The sequence below is a fragment of the Triturus cristatus genome, chromosome 8 (genome assembly GCF_964204655.1).
Source record: "Triturus cristatus chromosome 8, aTriCri1.1, whole genome shotgun sequence".
Taxonomy (NCBI): Eukaryota; Metazoa; Chordata; class Amphibia; order Caudata; family Salamandridae; genus Triturus; species Triturus cristatus.
The window spans coordinates 429,490,612-429,510,967 of record NC_140591.1 but is presented as its reverse complement, the minus strand read 5'-3'; the positions used below and the strand labels follow the sequence as shown (position 1 = coordinate 429,510,967).

Sequence of the window (20,356 nt, the reverse complement as noted above, 5' to 3'; positions counted from 1 at the left end):
CGGAGAGAGGGAAGGAATGCTTTCAGTGCAAGTCGGATTGCCCGAAGTTCCAAAAGGTTAATATGGAGCTGGGACCCCGCTGGAGACCAGAGGCCCCTGATATCCGCCTCACCCATGTGGCCGCCCCATCCCAGGAGGGACGCAACCGTCACCACTGTGTGCGCCGGTTGGGGAAGGTAGAGGGATCTGCCATTGACCCAATCGCGAGGAGTGAGCCACCACTGCAATTGTTGTGCAGCACCCTCCAAGATCTGGACGTGATCCGCCAGGTTGCCCCAATGTGGTGCCCACTGGAACTTCAGGTCCCACTGCAGAGGCCGCATATGCCATCTGGCATGGTGCACTAGCAGGATGCAGGAGGCCATTAGGCCCAGGAGCCGGAGGGTCATCCTGACTGAAAACCCGGGATAGAGGCCGAAAGATTGGAATCATAGCCTGAATATCCCAGACTTTCTGCGCGGGAGGATAACCCGAAACAGCGTCGAATCCAGAACCACTCCGATGAAGGGAGCTTCTGAGAGGGAGTCAGGTGCGACTGCGGCACAATGATGGAGAACCCCAGCAAATGCAGGAGGTCGGCCGTAGCCTGAAGGTGGGAGACGACTGCCTGAGGCGAACCTGCCTTCAACAACCAGTCGTTGAGATAGGGGAAGACTGGAACCCCTGAGCTGCGCAGATGAGCAGCGACCACCGCTATCCCTTTCGTGAACACCCGAGGGGCACTGGTAAGGCCCAAGGGGAGCATGGCAAACTGAAAGTGCTCAGGACCTACCGTGAACCGCAGGTAAAGCCAGTGGGCCGGCAGGATGGGGATATGAAAATATGCGTCCTGCAAGTGCAACGCTACCATCCAGTCTCCAGGGTCGAGGGCAGCCAAGACCTGAGTCAACATCCTGAACTTCTCCTTCCGGAGGAAGCAATTGATGTTCCTGAGGTCCAAGATGGGACGCAGGCCCCCTTTTTCCTTCTTGGGGACCAGAAAGTAGTGGGAACAACAACCACATCTCACTTCTGGCCCAGGAACACGCTCAATGGCCGCCTTGGTCCAGACGGCCATGACTCCCTGCTGGGGAAGCGCAAAAATGTCCCCCGACATGCGGTGGAACTGAGGTGGCATGGCTGGAGGGGCAGTCTCGAAGGGGAGGGAGTAGCCCATTCAGGTGATATGCCCGGGAGTCCTTAAAACGCTCCAGCGCACTATCTGCCTTATCGCTAAACAGGCGAGTACCATCAAGGAGCATGTCCATAAGGGAACTTTGTACATGCCCTGAAAAACCAGTGGACCACAACCAGGCGTGACGACAGGGGGCCACTATCGTGGAAATCGCCCTACCCAGTGAGTCTGCGGTGTCTAGTCCACACCTAATGGCGAACTTTGCTGCATCTTTCCCCTCAGCAACAGCTTGGGAAAGCATTGTGCGAGTCTCCTCCGGACACTGAGGCAGCACCTGTGCAACCGTGTCCTAAACAGCATGGGAATAGCGGCCCAAGAGGCATGCAGTGGTCACCAACCGCAGCCCTAAGGTGGCAGATGAAAACAGTTACTTGCCGAACTGTTCCAGCTTTTGGGATTCCTATCCGGCGTAGCGGAAGGGAATGCGACTTGGCGAAGTGGAGGCCTGGAGGATCAGGATCTCGAGGGTTGGGTGGGTGGACAGAAAGGCAGGGTCACCCGGGGCCGGGCGATGGCGCCGGGCCACATCCTTATCCGCGGGAACCCCCTTAGCCGGTCTAGACCAGGTGCCCATCAAGACGTCAGGTAATGCCTCATCGAATGGAAGGAGGGGCTCCGAAGAGCTTGTCGGCAGCTCAAGTACTTCAGCGAGGAGGTTAGTCTTGAGGGCCACTGTAGTCAGGTCAGGGTCAAGGGCCTCAGCTGCTCTACCGAGCACCATAGTGTACGTGGCGCCCTCCTCCATAGCCACAGCAGGAGGAGAAAGAAAACCAGGGTCAGAGGAGAGGTCAAGGCACCAGCATCCTTTAGCTCTTCCGTCTATTCCTGTTCTGACCCGCACTGCCGTGGGAGAGGGTCCTCAGACCCCTCCCAGTCGTCCCCTTCCTCCTCTGTCCGTGGAACAGGCTGCATTGGTGGTGGTGGTGGGGGGGAGAACAGGGGAATACAAATGGTCGAACAGCGCCGGTCCACGCCGGTCCGGCTCCATGTTCCAATTAGGGTCCCAACCAAGAACAAAATTGTCCGGGAACCTGGGCAAGGGCAGAGGTGGAACGAATGGAACCCACTGCGGCGCCGAATCAGAGCCGCGGGCGGCACCAGGGCCGGAGTCGCCGGCGGAGGTCCCTGTGGCACAGGGGCCGGAACCGCCGGAGGAGGTACCTGCGGCGTCGGAGTCGCCAGCAGAGGTACCTGCAGCGCCGGGTCATAGCCAGCGGCAGCAAGGGAGGGCCCTCAACAGGGACCGTGGGGCCCGAAGGCACGCCGGCCGGAGCCAGAGGCCTGAAGAGGCGGTCCATGGCTGCAATAGAATCTTGCACTTGGGCAGGATTTGCAGACGGACCCGGATAAGGTGGGTAGGCCGCGGAACTCACAGGCTCCAAAGGAACCGCGGGGGTGGAACCCCCGGCCCCTTCGCCCGCATCCGGGGACCAACGAGGGGACGTCGGAGAGCGGAAACGCTTCTTCGACTGCTTCTTATGGCGTCTCTTACCCGAATCAGAGTGGGAATACTTTGACCCCGGCGAGCGATGACGATGGCTCTGGAGCGATTTCTCGAGCGACCCCTGGACCTCGAACGGCGTGGAGACGACTGAAGGGCCTCCAGTAGCTTACGGGACCGCTCCCGCAAGGCCTTCGGAGCCATGGCCAGACAGTCGGAACATGACTGGGAGTCATGGTCGCGCTCCAGACAGTAGAGACAGACGCCATGGGGGTCGGCCACCGACATCGTACGGCGACAGGCCCCGCATGATGTAAATCCAAGCATCCCTACGTGGCACCAGGAGTCAAAGACTCAAAAATGTAGTCAAAAAGTGACTAGGGTAAGTGCTCTAACCGAATCTGCGCTTGCTGGCGCGGAAAAAGAAAAAACTAACGTCAGTGCGCATGGGTGGCGGCTAAGGAGTCTCCGTGACGTCACCTTGGCGCTTACGACGCCAGCGACGGACGCGGAGCCGCACGACGCCACCTTCCGACGCGCAGGGGTACTACTGAAGAAAAACTTTCCGGACCCAGTCTGACGCCTGGGGTTATTCTAAGGTAAGGAATCTATCACTAACATGTCTCTTTCAGATACCTATGTTATCCATATACTACTATATACCTCTTTTTTACAGAATGGCGAATACCAAATGTTTGTATACTACCTCATCCTTCTAATGTTTAATAACTGTATATTGTAAAGTGCTCTGATACCCTTGTGGGTCACGTTCGCGCTATATAAAACTTTATAAATAAATAAATAAAATATGGAGGAAAGACATATACTGCAAACACGTACTTAACAGCGACTTACAGGACCAATCTTCAGGACTTAAGGTGAGTACAGGGCAAGGTCAAAAGCAGCACCAAGTGGTCACCTCAGGTGGCACGGGGTGGCCGTTTGCAGAGGTGGAATACAGCAACGGGTGCCCTGTATAAGTCAATGGGGATCGGTCTGGACACAAAGTCGCTGCAAGCAGGGACTGGGAGGCCAGCCGGGCTGAACCAGCAAGAGGGCTCAGGTCTCACGTTGTTCGGGGGCCCCTTTGGTCCTCTTCTTCACGGGTCGGGCGACCGAGTGCCGAGGTGTTCTGAGGCGTCACTCGAGGTTGGAAGGGGCCTGTAGAAAGAGGCTCCGGGCGGTGTCGTGAAGTCCACAGTTGTCAAACCCAAAGTGGGCTTCATCTTTAGAGGGTCTAGGGATGCCGCTGGCACTGTTGGACCACTTCGAAGCGGGCTAGGCGGCTCGGGTGCAGAAGGGCTTTCCAGTGTCGGGTTTTGGCGGTCTGGAGTCCTCACAGGTCTCTTCAGGTGCCTGCAGGGTGCTGGGAAGCAGCTCTGCTGCTCCAGAGGAGTTCTTGGGTCTTTGGTGAAGGGCTGGCAGTCCTCCCAGGCTTATGGAGGTACAGCACCTTCTGGACAAGTCGGATTTGTCAGAATTATCGAGGACAGCAGGCAGGCCAGCAAGGGTGGCACCAAGTCAGAAGCTGCTTCTCTGTTCTTGCTTTTATGTATCTTCAGGGTTCGTTTTTTTCTTTCAGGTCGGCAAGATCTGATTTCCTGGTGTTAGGGTATCCCCTAAAAAATAGATTTAGGGACGTTCGGTGAGTGTAGAGTAGTAGCCAATGGGTAACTTACCCCTGGGGTCACTACAACCCCTTTATGACTATTTCCTGTGGGAAGTGGGCAAAACACTGTCCCAGATTTCTTAATTCTGCCATCACCAAGATGGCAGGCTTTGAATGTTGATGTCCACATCAGGTACGCCCACCTTCGGGGTGGCACTAGCCTGAGGGTGAACACGTCTCTCGGACTACTTATTCTTCCACCAGTCCAGGGGCCAAATGGGCTCTGGCCTGGGGGGGTCGGCATCACCTGACCGCTGCGGGAAGCCAGATTTGCATAACAAGTTGGTGGGCTCTTTGAAGCTCCCTCCCTCGGTATGCCAAATCGCAGGTCTTCTTTTTGGAGGGGGTGTAAAACACCCTCTGCCAGACAAGCTTTGTTTCTGACCTCCTGAGAGCGTTGACCCTCATCCCTGGGGGTCAGAAACTGGCCTGTGATTGCAGGCTGGTCAGAACAGGCCAGCTCACTCACTAGTAGATTTTCAGCGGGTACCTCTAAGGTGTCCCCTGGGTACATGTATTAATAAATCCATCACTGGGATCAGTGTGGGTTTATCATTATGAGCTGTTTGATACCAAACATATTTGGTTTCAGTGAAGCCGCTGTGGAACTAATTTTTGACCAGTGTCCAGCACATGTACTTAAAATGGTTTTCCTGATCACTTGTACTGGCAGTAATTGAACTGACCAGCACTTGGGCATATCTGCTCACGCAGATATGGCCACACATGTAGTAAGTATAGTGCACCGTGCCTCAGGGCTGTAAGGCCTGCTGTAGGAGTGACTTACGTATACCGCATGCAGTGTGGGTAGGCATGGCATACAGTCTGTGTGCCATTTCGTGTTTTCACTTTGGTCTGCACCAAGACACACAGCCTGCAATGGCAGTTTGCATGAGCTTGATGAGGGGTCCCTTAAGGTGGCACAATACATGCTGGAGCCCTTTGTAACCCTCTTAAGTCTCGCTGCCCTAAGTACCTTGGGTACCACTTACTAGGGACTTAAAGGGAGCGCTAAAGGTATTGCCAATTGGGGAAACAATTGTACAGTTTAGGCAAAGAGATCTAGCACTGAGGACCTGGTTAGCAAGAACCCAGTGTACTTAAAGTCAAAATTGCAGTCCCTCCGCCATATGGCTCCCATTTCCCCCCACCACATTAGGATGGCAGGGGGAATCGCTTACTGAGCACGGCGGTCACAAAGAACGCCCTCCAAGCTTCCGCCATGGCAATCGTCACGATTGCCTGGCGGAGCGGTCAGCATGTGTGGAATGGCGGCAGTGCCTAGCAGACACCGCCCGCCAGATTGCAATGCTGGCGTTAGCCACCCTTTCCATGGCGGTTCCACCATCATGGAATGGCTGGCGGAGGCTGGGTTCTGGGGCCCGTTGCAGACACCCTCTGTGTGGGGGGACGGTCAATGTGCACTGTGGGGGTACCCGTGTACCCACCTACATTTCCATGCACAAGGTGGCAGGACCACGTGGTGCCTGCCACGTTGTGTATGGAAATGCACTATGTGCCATTTGTGCATTGCGAATGGTGCTGCTGCCAGCAGCACCGTCCGCAATGATCAGGGGTCTGGGATGCGCCCGCCATAGTGGCAGGCACATCCTAATACAATGAGCGAGACAGCCGCCTTACCGGCGGCTGGTTCCAGCTCTGCAGCAATGGCAGGGGGACTGATGTCTACCCGCCATTGTAATGAGCCCCTAAGTTCCATAAGACGTGTGCATAACAATAATGTGCTTGTATATAGCCCTTCCTACAGCTCTTATGCCGTTTCTCAGCACAGTAAAAAGCAGATGTTACTAATACCCAATTTCATGGTATTCACTAGAGTACCCCCTTTAAGGCACACCAGAGTCAAAGATGAAAAATTACTAAGAGAATATAACCATTTGTGAATATTCTTTTCAGCTAATCCTTTTCCTTGTCAACCCACCACAGAGAACACCACTTGTTTTCCCCTTGATGCAATATTCTTTCCTGCCCCTAAAATCCACACCTTAGGTATTTCTCATGAACCGCAAACCTAAACTTTTGACCTTAATAAACTCAACTATGCCTTCAGTCTTTAACCAGATACTAACTATTCACAAACGTGGTCTAGCATTCCTGGTAGCTACAAAACTCATCTATGATGTCTGTTACTATCTTAACTTGAATATTTTACCAGCCTCTATGTTTAATCTTGACGAAGTCCTGTATTTAGCTGATCACAACCTATCCAAAGTCTTATGAACCCCACCAAGTGGCTCAGTCAACCACTAATCCATGAAATGTTTATTAATGTCAGTATCAATACTGATCAAAAGCCTACATTCCCCTGCCTAGCCTCTCCCGGCCTTTCTTACACAACTGTCATTATGATACCAATCCCCTCATCCTCCCCAAACCTATCTAATCCACCTATCCATTTACATCTTTCCCTCTCCAAGTCCCACACCACTCAATCACACTTAACTACCCAATTCCTATAAGGTCCAACTCCATGTTTGAATCTATCACAAAGTGCTTCACATAAACTGCTATCACAAGTGCAGTAGTTCAGAGTGCAATGCCTAATTATACATGTAAATACAGTTTATTATGAGTCATCCTTATATATTTTTACCATGTTTCATTACTATTTAATAACGAGAGCTGTCAGAGAAAGTGCATGCCCTTCCCCACACTATTACACAAGAAATGACTCAAAGATTGACAAACCTTGTTTTTGGCGATTAAGTCCGAAGCTAGCAGCAATGACTGAATGCAGGCAGATAAGGCCTCCTGGGATAATCCTTGAAACACTGCCCTCTAGAGAGGAAAACAATTAACTGCAATGAACTCCATAAAGATTTACAGGCAATACAATTAAGAAAAGAAATAGATTAAATACTATTCTTCATGAAAAGCTGCAATTACATTAAATAAGTTCATTTTTATAATGACATCATATCAAACATAGATAACTCGCACAATAATTTTACAGAACTCATTTCTGATATTTTAGTAGTTACACACATAAAGATACATTTTATGATTACACTAACTCTCTGAAATTCAATTATTTTACTAAAATGTTGGAAATTAAGGAATAAAATAAGTTTGCGGAATCAAGAGTTACTTGAATAATTCTAAGCAACCATACTCAATTTCATTATAAGTTACAAAAAGTTATGAAGTAGCTCTTAACATTTTCAAGTGTCAAATTACTTGGCTTTCATCAAGTCATCTTTAGTCATCATTTTTTGTGTCAGGTACAAGAAATTTTATACACATGTGCTGTTGACTTATTTTTTAGTAATAACTGGGGATAAAATAAAATAGAATGGTATGTTTAGAGCGCACTTATACAAAAGGTGTCAAGGTGCTGACCAGACGGAGGAGGAGAGAGACGCACTGGCAGCCATCCAAAATGAAAACAGCCATGTTTTTAAAAGTTTTCTGAAAACCGGAAAAGAGTCCGCATCGGAAATGAAGGTGGGCAAGGAATTCCAAAGCTTGGTGGCTGCTACAGAAAAAAAGTGGCTGCCCCATCTGGACTGTTGAAACCTGGGAGAAACCAGTTTTTTCTGTGTAGAGGATTGCAAGGTCCTCCCTGGGGTGTACCATTGGATCAGGGTTTTCAGAAATGGGGAACGTATAATGTGCATGGCCTTATATACCATACTCAGAATCTTGAAGGAAATGCACTTCCTGATGGGGAGCCAGTGCAAGGCACGAATCCCTTCCATGACTGACTGATGAGCCGGAATATTAAGGCTCAGCCTTGCCGCTGCGTTCTGTACCACCTGGAGCTTGTTCAGAGATACCGCACTGATGTTAAGGTACAGAGCGTTTACGTAGTCCAGCTGAGAGGTGACTAGCGCAATGATGGTAGACCTATGCAGTTCGGACAGAATAAACGGCAGCACCTTTCTAAGAGACCTTAAAATATGGAAACAAGTGCTACCTGTACAGTAGACCTGAGCATCTACGGTCAGATCAACGTCAAAAATGACCCCCATATTTTTCGCTGTCCTAACCGGGACAGGAAAGGGACCACAATCTGCAGGCCACCAGGCATTTGACCAGATGGAATTCTGTGTGCCAAATACCAGCACCTCGGTCTTGTCTCCATTGATTTTTAGAAAGTTGCCCTTCATCCAGTGGATAATGCTGGACATACACTGATTGAACTTCTCAGCGACAGATTGCAAATCATACGCGATGGAAACAATGATTTGCGTGTCGTTCACGTAGGAGAGCACCTGAAATCTGAAAGATCGCACCAGCTCAGCCAAAGGGGTCACATAGAGGTTAAACAGAGTGGGGCTCAATGATGATCCCTGGGAGACCCCACAGGGAAGGCCAAAGGCATTTGCTCTAAAGCTTCTGCAGCTAATGATGTGAGTTCTACCTGATATAAAACAGTGGAGAAGCTGAAGGGCTTTCCCTTGACTCCCACTTCCCGCAGACGCTGAACCATATGCACCAGGGAGACGGTGTCAAATGCCGCCGATAGGTCAAGCATAATCCACACCCTCGATTCCCTGATCAACCTGAGTGCGAAATCAATCAGCGGCCGCAATAAGGGCAGACTCGGTGCTTTGACCAGCGCGGTACCTATTCTGAGAGAGATCTAAGATCTCCTGGGATTTAGCGTATCCCATCAGTTCCATGTTGATAAATCTTTCCAGGATTTTAGCAGGGTTGGGGAGAAGGGAAATAGGTCGGACGTTTTTAAACTCTAAGGGATTGGCATTAGGTTTTTTGAGAAGAGGTGAAACAATGGCTTCCTTCCAAATAACCAGGTAGCTACCAGATAAAAGTATATAGTTGAACACCTGGCACAGGAAATTTGCTACTAAGTCAGGCGCCAGTTTAAGTATGAAGGGTGTGCAAGGGTCCAAAGGGCACCGGATTTAAGGTCCAGTAAAAGTTTCTTTGTTTGCTGAACCATGATTTGAGGGAAAGAGGTCAGAGCATTCTTCCCAGAGTCCTGGATGTAGGTGGTATTTCTAGAGGGTGAACCCAGACAAAAGGCCACAGAGCGCTGCATAGGGTCGAATACCATAATAAAGTGAACAAGTGCTAGGAGAGGTAGCTGGTTTGTGGACAGTTAAAGCATTGTTATGCAGTGTTCTTTAAAGAGGTGCATCTTCAACTCTTTCCTCAATTGAGCAGCACTTGAGGGCGGAGGGGTCCAAATGGATACGGAGCAAGGGGCGTAAGAATAATAATTTAACACCCAAGACTGTAATAATAAGCGCTACCAGACCCAATGGCATTCATTTGATTGAACTCATGTGGATGAAAGCACCAGGAAAATACAAGTACACTTGGCCATCTTACTGGCTAACAATTTACGGGTTTTGGCAATTTGTAATTCCTCATGTTTTTCATTGTAAACTTGCTACCAGGTCCTTTCACCATCTACTGTCATTTGTTGAGCCTTTGTGCCACCAACCACCTTTTTGCGAGCAACACAACTACTCAAAGAAACCTTCAAACAACTCCCAATTGCATCACACAACGAGGCACTGCAAACTCTACCAAGAGAAACACCTTACAACACTGAAAACCCATCACCACTGTGTATAACGAGAGATAGTAGTCCCATACCTGCTGTAAATATGACCCTTTGGGACCCTGGCATACTGTGCATTAATCTGATCTCAATTGTTTATAACTCTGTTTCAAGCGGATCACAAACTTTGCAGCTTTTACAAGTATACAAATGAAAACGTTTTACATATTTGGCAACGCTTCCAGCCAATATAACAGCTCAAATGTGGAATCCTCCCTCTGCTTACTTCTGCGTTGGAAAGCAGGTACTCTGCTTAATGTTCTCGATAACGTAATCAACATAATCATATGCCTTAATCTAACGCTTGTTTTTTTTTTTTGTAGGTGACAGACAAAACTCATTCTGATATTTAAATGGAAGCTCCTTTACTCTAATCAATCACTATCTTTTGGGTATGCCAATGAATCAAAACACACAAGATTTTGATATGTTTTACAGGATGAGCTTTCAATAAAATATCGAAATCACAAAGATTTCTTCACAGGACATTCCAATGATTAAAGTAGCTGAACTGCAGATCATGTTTCTTAACACACACATGATACAAGTTCAGCTAAAGTAGAAGGCATTGCCTTCAGCTGGCCCGGTAAGATAAACACTCGTCCTAATGTCTGCAGTGGGCAGCAAGCCTTAATCCAAAATCTCAACATGGTGAACTCATACTTCCATCTTTCTGAGGTCACTAAACTAATAGTACCATTAAGTTAGTAACAGTAATACTTTTTAATTTCGATTCAGAACAGAATCACTTACAAAAACAAACCCCGAAACCCCAGCTACAGTCCAATAAAGAAGAAGGAAGTGAAGATGACTTGAGACGGATAGTTTATCTATCAATAGTATTTGAGAGGGGAATGAATTAAAGATTACTAGGTGGAATAAAGTGGATCAGTTATCACTGTTGCTTGCAACTTTTATCTTATGTTTTATTAGTTTTTCTCAATTTTTGGAACTTCATGTACATATGTATCTGGGTTTCTTAAAGATTCTACAACATTCATACACATTTCCATGTGCTTTTTAAATTAAATGTTAGACTAAACTATGCAGGAACTAAGTGCATTTTTAAGATGCAATCTGTGCTCCAATTTATATAGAGTTAATAAGTAATTTTAATGAAACTGCAAACATTAATCAGTTACAATACATAATTTTGTAAATTTTTTGGCAATTTGTTTTTTTCAAAAAGGATGGGATAGCTCAAAAATGAGTTCTTCAGAGTGCTGCATTAATCCTACTGGATTAGATGCAATTGAAAAAATGTATTTAATAAATGCTCCTAATTTTTTTTAAATGTATTTGCCTTCTTATGTCGTAGTTTAATTATCTGTTGGGAAGGGATCAGAACGGGTAGATTCTGTTCAGTTATTAGTTTATCCTTTCAATTTTCTTGGTTCTCTTATTTAGGATACAAACAGATTTTTATCAACCCGTTATCACTGTGACACGCTTTTCAGGAAGACAAGAAACAGACTGAACACACAGCTTTGGTACACCTGTAATGTGCTTGATTTCGAGGGGGGGATTAGACTTTTTTTTTTTTGTTGAACCATGATACTTGAGCGAGGATTTTGAGGAATGATGGCACCATGCATTCATCTAGAATTGAAATGCAAGGTTACGAACATGACTGCTGCGTGAGTGGTTGAATGCATGATGGTCACAATCCTAACGACTTTTGAACCATGATACTTGAGCGAGGATTTTGAGGAATGATGGCACCATGCATTCATCTAGAATTGAAATGCAAGGTTACGAACATGACTGCTGCATGAGTGGTTGAATGCATGATGGTCACAATCCTAACGACTTTTGAACCATGATACTTGAGCGAGGATTTTGAGGAATGATGGCACCATGCATTCATCTAGAATTGAAATGCAAGGTTACGAACATGACTGCTGCATGAGTGGTTGAATGCATGATGGTCACAATCCTAACGACTGCACCATCAAGTTTAGTGAAGTTCTTGCACTATCTGAAACTGATAAGACCATCAACGAGAAAGCGCAATCTTAGACTGGGCAACACTATGTGGCAATACAACTGCTTCATCCGTGACATGAGAAGAGTGCAAATATGACAACTAACAGCCGAGGGCAAGTGGACAACTGCAAAATGACAACTACACATACATGTTTTGGAACCCAGAAGAACTGTCCAAATCATTTAAGACACTAAAAAACCTGATGAACAGTACAACCACAATGTTTTATATATTGTCCAAAGAAGACCAAAATGTGGCATCAAGCCAGAGCTAAAGGTATTATGCTAATGACAATGCTAGAAAACAAACAAAGTGATACGCAATCTAAGTTAGCAAGCACAAGATTTCCAGAGGAAGACCTACCATAGCATACAATACATATAATAATTTACAACTAGGGATCACCAATATGGATCTTTCCACAAAAATGAACGAAAACATGAAATATCAAAATTTTGCATCTACTAGTCGAGAGGGACATTTTAAAAACTAGGACAATACGCTTGCATACACTTTCTCACCAATACAAGTGATGCGCCAGGTGAGTAGGGAGATGCACAAACAATCAATGATTAGAACTGTGACAGGACCTACTTGGGCACAACCAACATGAATATTGTAGGAAAGTGATCTTTTTTGACATGGTCACCCCCACTTTTTGCCTGGTATTTGACATGATTTTAATAGGAAGCTCACTGGGTCCCAGCTAACCAAGTCCCCTGTGCCAGATCTCTTTCCCACAACTGTGCAATTGTACCCCAATTGGAAAAACCTTTAGCATTTCCTGTAAGTCCCTAGTAAGTGGTACCCCTGGTACCTAGGGCAAGGGGACTAAAGAGGATCCCTAAGTGCTGCAGCATGTATTATGCAACCCTAAAGGGACCCCTCACCAAACACAGACAGACTGCCACTGCAGGCTGCGTGTGTTGGTGCAAGATAAAAGTGAAAACACAACATGGCATACAGAGTGTCTACCATGCATACAGACGCTGCATGCATTATAAGTAAGCCACCCCTACAGCAGGCCTTACAGCCCTAAGGCAGGGTGCACTATACTATATGTGCGAACATACCTGCATGAGCAGATATGCCCCTGTGCTGGTCAGTTCAATTGCTGCCAGTACAAGTGATCAGGGAAGCCAAAAGTAGATGTACTAGACACTGGTGAAAACGAGTTCCCCAGCTACATGATGGCTTCAACGGAAACAGAGATGTTTGGTATAAAATATCTCGTATTAATAAGCTCTCACTGATTCCAGTGATGAATTTATTAATACAGGAACCCCAGAGGGTACCTTAGGGGTGCCCAATGAAAAACAGCCGACTACTAGTGTGCTCGCTGAATGGTCTTAGTCCGCCTTCCACCAAAAATGAGTTTCTGACCCTCAAAACTGCGAATTAGCATTCAAAGCAGGGAGTTTCAAAGAGCCCAACCTCACAAGAGAGGATGCGGACCCCCTCTGTCCTGGACAGGCAGGAAAAATGTAGTCAGTGGGGCGTGTTCACCCTCATGCTAGTTCCACCCCTAAGATGGACTTACTGAAGTGATGACGAAATATCAGAGTCTGCCATCTTTGGGATGTCAAACTTAGGAACTCTGGGACAGGGTTATACCCAGTTCCCACAGAAAATGGCCATATAGGGGGCGTAGTGACCCCAGAGGTAACCAGCCCATTTGCTACTACCCTACACTCAATTAACACCCCTAAAGCCAATATTTAGGGGAGCCCTGTGCACCAGAAAATCAGATCCTGCTGACCAAAAGCAGAAGAAGGACCAAAGAGCCACAAAAAGCAGAAACTGAAGTAGAAGCAGCTTACTTGGCGGTAACTCGGCTGGCCTGTCCGCCTATTCTCAACAATTGTGCCAAAGTCGTCTCATCCTACAAGCTGCTGATCCTCCAAAGCCTGGTAGGACTGCCAGCACTTCTATAAAGATTCAGGAAAGGAACTCCAGAGGAACAGTGAAGCTGCTTCCCTGCACCCTGCAGGTACCTAAGAAAGACCTGTGAGGCCCCCGGACCGTGTACACCTGATACTGGCCAGCACCACTGCACCCTCTGATACAAGCCCGAGCTGAAGTGGGCCAACTGTGCCAGTGTGGTCCCCCAGAACCCCAGAGAAGATGCCCACCTTAGGTTTGCCAGGAGGGGACCCCTCTATGTGTGGCCCCCTGACTGCAAGTGCCCCCAGTGACAGAAACCAGATGCCTAGGTACACCTCTACACCCGCCACATCTGGCCGGTGGAGAAGAGGACCAAGGGGATGCCAACATCCCGAGCATCGTGAGGCCTGAGCCACCCTGTTGGTTCAACCCAACTGGCCTCCCAGTCTAAACCTGTAGACCCTTTTCATGAAGACCAAGGTCTCCTTTGACTAACACTGGGCATCCACCGCTGTATTGCACCTCTGCACCCGGCCGCCCCAGTGCAGCCCGGTGTGACCTCTTGGTGCTGCCTTGAACCTTGCACCATACTCACCTTAAGTCCAGGAGATTGGCCTGGTAAGTCGCTGTACTCTACCTGTATGCCATAGTTGTTTTTCCTCCAATAGGATAACATTAAAGCCTCTGAAAATTGCACTGTCGACTTTTGAAAACGTAAAATATTTCTATTTCGAAATGTACTTACCTGATAGTATTCATTCTGGTGCCAAGTATATATAAATATATGTGTTATTTTTATAAATTGGTGTGGATCTCCTTATTGAGTCGTGTGCATCATTTATTGACTGTGTGTGCTTTTTGTAGATGCCCAACACCCCACTCTGATAAGCCTAAGGCTGCGCGACCACACTACCCCCTAGAAGAGCACCTTGGGATTGCTAGAGGAAGCACCTGTCAACTAATAAGGAACTACCTGGACTCTTGCACAGTATACCACTTATTGGTATACTATATAAAGAGCCAGCTTCCTGCAAAGTGGGACAACTAAACAAACTGAAGGTAGCAGTGTAGCCTAATGAGGTCACATTATTCAACTTTCAGATCAATGCATGGTTGAACCAAACTGAAAAAGATGATAACCACAAGGTTATGTTACTTGCAAAAGCATAAATTGTTCATTTCTATTGTGGCCCAAGATGTGTGGCCCAAAGATGGCCTCCCAGAGGAAGACTCCTGACAAACAAATATGTATTCAGCATAAGGACCTATTAAGGACCCCACTGCAGCCCCATTATTCAAACTGGAGTGCTTTTCTCACAGTGCCATCTTTTCTCAGCCACTCCATATCTGGCAATTTGCCAATTACTTCTGACTTTGAGGGGCTTCTCAAAGTTCCACAGAAATGTGTGCACTCCTGCTGCCCTAAACGTACTCTTTGACTTGCTGTGGTTTGTGATTAGGCACTGGGTTACTGCTCAAGGTACATGGCATTAGCTTTATTGAATGGCACTCATTTAGGGTGCCATGTAGTGATACAGTGCTAGGATATGATGTTTTAAACATCAGACATATGTTTGTTCTATGCTTGCTTGGCAGGTTTGATTTTTGGTGGATATAAAAGAGGTGGTCCGCAATAACCTGTCCTAGTTGAAGGCTTACCTAAATAGCACAGTCTTCTAACTCTGTTCTTGATCTGTGGCTATCTGGATTCTGAATACTTTTTCCAAGTCATAGTCATTACATAGTTGATTCCCCTAGGTCCTAAGTGGGCTTCCATCACATTAGGTCCATAACAATTCTTAAGGCAGATTTAGCCGGATTTGATCCACTATAGGGCCACAGTCAGGACAAAGTAGGGAGTCCCCCTTCTGCAGGTAGACAGGTCCATTTGACTCTGAAGGCCTTGTGCTGATGCATTTTTATGTTGCAATATGCCTTTATAAATATATTAGGCAGAGTCTCAGTAGCTTAATTTCTAGTGTCTGTTTACAAGTCACTATTGTTGCACTCAATCAGTACATTTGTAGAGCGCACAACTCGCCCGTCTCAAGGTGGAGGGGGTGCTGCTACTGCCCGAACAGCCAGGTCTTGAGGAGTCTCCTGAAGGCCAGCAGGTCCTGGGTCTGTCGTAGGCGAATAGGGAGGGTGTTCCAGGTTTTTGAGGTGAGAGAACGATCTGCAGCCGCCGGTCGCTCGACAGATGCGGGGGACAGTAGCGAGGGCGAGGTCAGCGGAGCGAAGCTGGCAGTTCGGGGTGTAGAAGGTGAGTCGTTCGTTGAGGTACACTGGTCCGGTGTTGTGGAGAGCTTTGTGAGCGTGGGTGAGGAGCATGAAGGTGATCTTCTTGTTGACTGGGAGCCAGTGTAGGTCTCTCAGGTGGGATGTGATGCTGCTGTGGCATGGGATGTCGAGGATGAGGCGTGCAGAGGTGTTCTGTATGCGTTGTAGTCGTTTCTGGAGTTTGGCTGATGTTCCTGCGTAGAGAGTGTTGCCGTAGTCCAGTTTGCTGCTGACGAGGGCCTGGAGGACCGTCCTTCTGGTACCGGTGGGGATCCATCTGTAGATCTTGCAGAGCATGCGGAGGGTGTTGAAGCAGGAGGAGGAGACTGCGTTCACTTGCCGGGTCATTGACAATGCGGAGTCCAGGATGACTCCCAGGTTGCGTGCATGGTTAGTGGGCGTCGGTGCAGCTCCCAGTGCGGCCGGCCACCATGAGTCCTCAATGGCGGAGGGGGTGGATCCGATGAGGAGGACCTCCGTCTTGACTGAGTTCAGTTTCAGGCGGCTGATTGTCATCCATTTGGCGATGGCCTTCATTCCTTCGTGGAGGTTGGATTTGGCGGTGGTGGGGGCCTAGGTGAGGGAGAGGATCAGCTGGGTGTCGGCATATGAGACGATTTTGAGGTTGTGCGATCTGGCGATGTTGGCGAGCTGTACCATGTAGATGTTGAAGAGTGTCGGACTGAGGGACGATCCTTGGGGTATGCCACAGATGATCTTGGTGTCTTTAGAGCGGAATGGGGGGAGGCGGACACTCTGGGTTCTGCCGGTGAGGAAGGAGGTGGTCCAGTCCAGTGCTTTGTCGCGGATCCCTGCGTTGTGGAGGCGTGTGCGGAGGGTGTGGTGGCAGACAGTGTCGAAGGCGGCCGAGAGATCTAGGACGATGAGGGCCGCGGTTTCTCCGTTATCCATCATGGCCCTGATGTCGTCGCTTGCAGCGATGAGGCTGTTTCAGTGCTGTGGTTGCTGCGCAATTCGGAGTAGAACAGGTCCAGGATGTTGTTCTTTTCGAGGAAGGAGGTCAAGAACACAGAGACAGTCTGAAAAGAGCACCTGACTACAGCACGGTCATTTATCCAAGATAAAGCTTGGAATGTTACCCAGGCAGGTATCAGGAAGTCACATGCGAAGCTTAAGTTTTTCAAACCCAGTGTCCAAGCGGATTTGTAAAGTCCAGTTCAACAGATACATATTAATCATTAGGAAGGCTATTTTACTTTATTACTTATTTTCCCTATGCAACCATATCCATGCATCCTTTAACCAACACCTAGCTACTCATCTATCAGAACAGCCATCTGCCCCTCCATACTTCCCCTCACAATTATCCACCATCATCCACCGCCCAACTTATCTGCCCACACTTTGCAACCATCCATCCAGCACCCATTCCCATGCATCAAACGTTCACTCACCCAAGCACATATCCATCCACTCACAACCATTCATCCATCCATCTATCCATTAAACCACAAACGCGTACCAATCCACCCACACTTCCATCCACCTAGCGAATATCTGCAACCACATCCAACCATCCAACCATCTATTAAATCCCTGTACAAATCACACCCATGTTTTGTTTTGTTTTTCATTCGATCAGGCTTTTTAAAATGTTTTTATCATGGCTCAAACGACAAGCCGGACATTCTAACTTTGCCAATGTTTGTTGTTTGTCTGTTTTCATCCTGCTAACACTCGCTCAAAATATGGAGAGCAATAACAGGCAGCGTGGGTGATGAATCAACAATCTGCTTCCAAGAAAAAACATCCTTAATGATGCTTCGTTAAGCAAAGCCTCAAATCTAATATATAAATGCATTTAGTTCCTTACATCAATACATCTATACAGTTTGGACAGGCACACCAGGGTCCTTCTGACAGTTGGATACCACATTCCATGGAGATCAGCTGGTGAAATTGTTTGAGGCTTTGAAGCAAGGCTGTTCGATGAACCTACAACATGACAAAGCAGAAAATGAATCAGTCATTCTAGAACCTTAGATTGATAGGAGATTCTCAACACAAAAGAAGTGCAACATAAAACACTTTAAATTATAAAACACACAGTACATATGCAGATGAGCAGTGGTAATATGAGGTGTTTATTAACATTGCTGAACATAAGACTCAAGTGGGCCATGATGCCCCTCCCTCAACAATGGTAATAAATAACATATTATACTCTGCGCAACAGCATATATGGTTTATGCACAGCATTTGTTTGATAGATATTTGAACAAAACCAGTATTCAGGCGTTATACTAAGCTAAACTCACATTAAAGAGGCTTAGGGACTATTTATTTCTCTGTGTAACTGCGTTTCATGCAATCTGTGAGGAAGTAAATAGAGTTTTTATGATGTCCTTAGTAATGAATGTGTGAATGTGGGTGTATTAGGTCTGCATTTCCATAGAAAAAGCATTTTTTGTTTGCCTAATAACTGTGGCTCAGTTTGATGAATCTTCCCAAAAAAGTCCCATTTGCCTCAGCTCCTCTTTGGAAGGTTTTGCGGTAATCCACTAAGCGGGGGCTGAAAAAACGGCAGGGGTTGGTCCCAAAACGTGTTTTACCTATTCATTTTTCTATAGGAACAGCGATACTGCTAAAACTGCTGAACGTAATTATACCAAATTTGGCAGAAAACTAGTTTGTTGTGATTTGGTGTAAATCCGTTCAGTAGTTTTTGAGAAAATAAGGCTCAAAAACGTTGCATATATTTCAAGCCCCAGAGGATCCGTAGAGCCAATAGATCTCAAGATGAAATCTGATTGGCTGCCACCACATCAACAACAATGTGGAAGCAGACACCTTAGAACTTGGGACTCGGTCCAGAGTCCTGTTAAAAATGAAAACTATACAGTGCATATTTTACATTTTGTGTAGGGGGGGCATGGCCCCCTCCCTGAACCTTCAAGGCCAAGGGGAACCCATCTCCCTGGGTCAACATTATAATAAAGAGGAGGTTAGCATGCAGCAGAAGCCGCTCATTTATTATTCAATGCTCCAGGAAGGAGCACCCCATAATGCCCTGCAAAAGCTGTTTAAATTTTTTATTTTCTTTGCTTTGTGGTGTCCCTACAAGGGGCAGGGGCACCACAAAGCATGTTTTTTTTAAAAAAACTTTGTTTATAATTTTTCATGAACGTCTGCACAGCAGATAAGGTGACAATTTATACATATCACCATGATAGAAAAAAGCAAACAGTAGCACTTGCCTGTCATTACAACATGATGTGGGAACATAAAGGGCTGACCGGTCAGAGACAGTGTCCGTGTCCATGGGGAGGAAGGGGGCCTATGGGCTATGGCTGGGTTCAAACTGGAACGGCATGGTGAGCAAAAAAACGATGGATTTAGGTCCAGATCTCTGTACTGGGGTGAATGTATGACATTGTTCTACATTCTGTCCATCAACTGTTGTTTTTGCATTTGTCACCCGAGTGGGAAGGGTATGCCAAGCCGTGGGTCCCGTGCTCTCCATGCTACTGGAATCAAGCTATCCTGGCTGAAGAGGGGTGAAACCCTGAAACTGGTCCTAGGATGCTTGTTTCCAGTCCAGGGAAGACCTGGCTTGGCAGTTCGGGCTGGACTGTTCCCATGAGGCACAGGGTCAAGACTGATTTGCATATGGCTGGGTTCAAACTGGAACGTCATGGTGAGCAAAAAAACGACGGATTTAAGCCCAGATCTCTGTACTGGGGTGAATGTATGACATTGTTCTACATTCTGTCCATCAACTGTTGTTTTTGCATTGGCCTATGGGCTAGGTCCATGCACGTCATGTATGCTACATCCAGTGGTAGCACCGGTCTCCATGGGCGTGGAGGGGCAAGGGGGGCCACGGCCACGAGCGCACAGCAGCGCCACTGACAGCCCTGCCGAGCTGCTACCCATGTTACGTGGCAATCAGTCATTTTCATTTGTGTTAGAATGAAGCAGGTACGTACATAAAGGTTGCTAAATGTCGCGGTCGTGTCTGGGCATATAGCTTGCTTGTCGTGTTGCAGAGGACAAGGTTCATGAGCCAGCTGGCTATGGTAGGGCGTAGCGCACCTCCCCAATGAATGGCGACTTCGCGCTTCACGAGCAAGAGTGCGATGGCAACAAACCTACAAGTATACTTTGGGATGTCATGCAAGTATCCCAGCAGTGCTAGCAGGGGAGTATGGGTCAGTGTTCTGTCTGCCATCTGGGAGATGTGTGCACAGATTTCAGTCCAATAGCTGCCTCCATGGGGGCAAATCCATGCCAGATGCAGAAAATCGCATCCGTTGCGTGGCATTTGGGACAGCTTGATGAGCGGGCGAGGTCAATCTGGGCCTGGAGTTTGGGGGGTCATGTATAAGCAGTGCAGGAGATTGTAA

General features: G+C 47.4%; 1 protein-coding gene across 1 annotated transcript in view; it reads right to left on the bottom strand.

Annotated features, from left to right (window-relative positions):
- COG3 (component of oligomeric golgi complex 3) overlaps positions 1 to 20,356 on the bottom strand; it is a 343,588-nt gene that overhangs the window by 119,792 nt on the left and 203,440 nt on the right. The window contains exons 15-16 of the mRNA XM_085621830.1: positions 17,824 to 17,945; positions 6,994 to 7,083 (exon numbers count right to left, since the gene is read on the bottom strand). Of these exons, the coding sequence (XP_085477956.1) occupies positions 6,994 to 7,083; positions 17,824 to 17,945 (212 nt within the window). The remainder of the gene's footprint in view (positions 1 to 6,993; positions 7,084 to 17,823; positions 17,946 to 20,356) is intronic.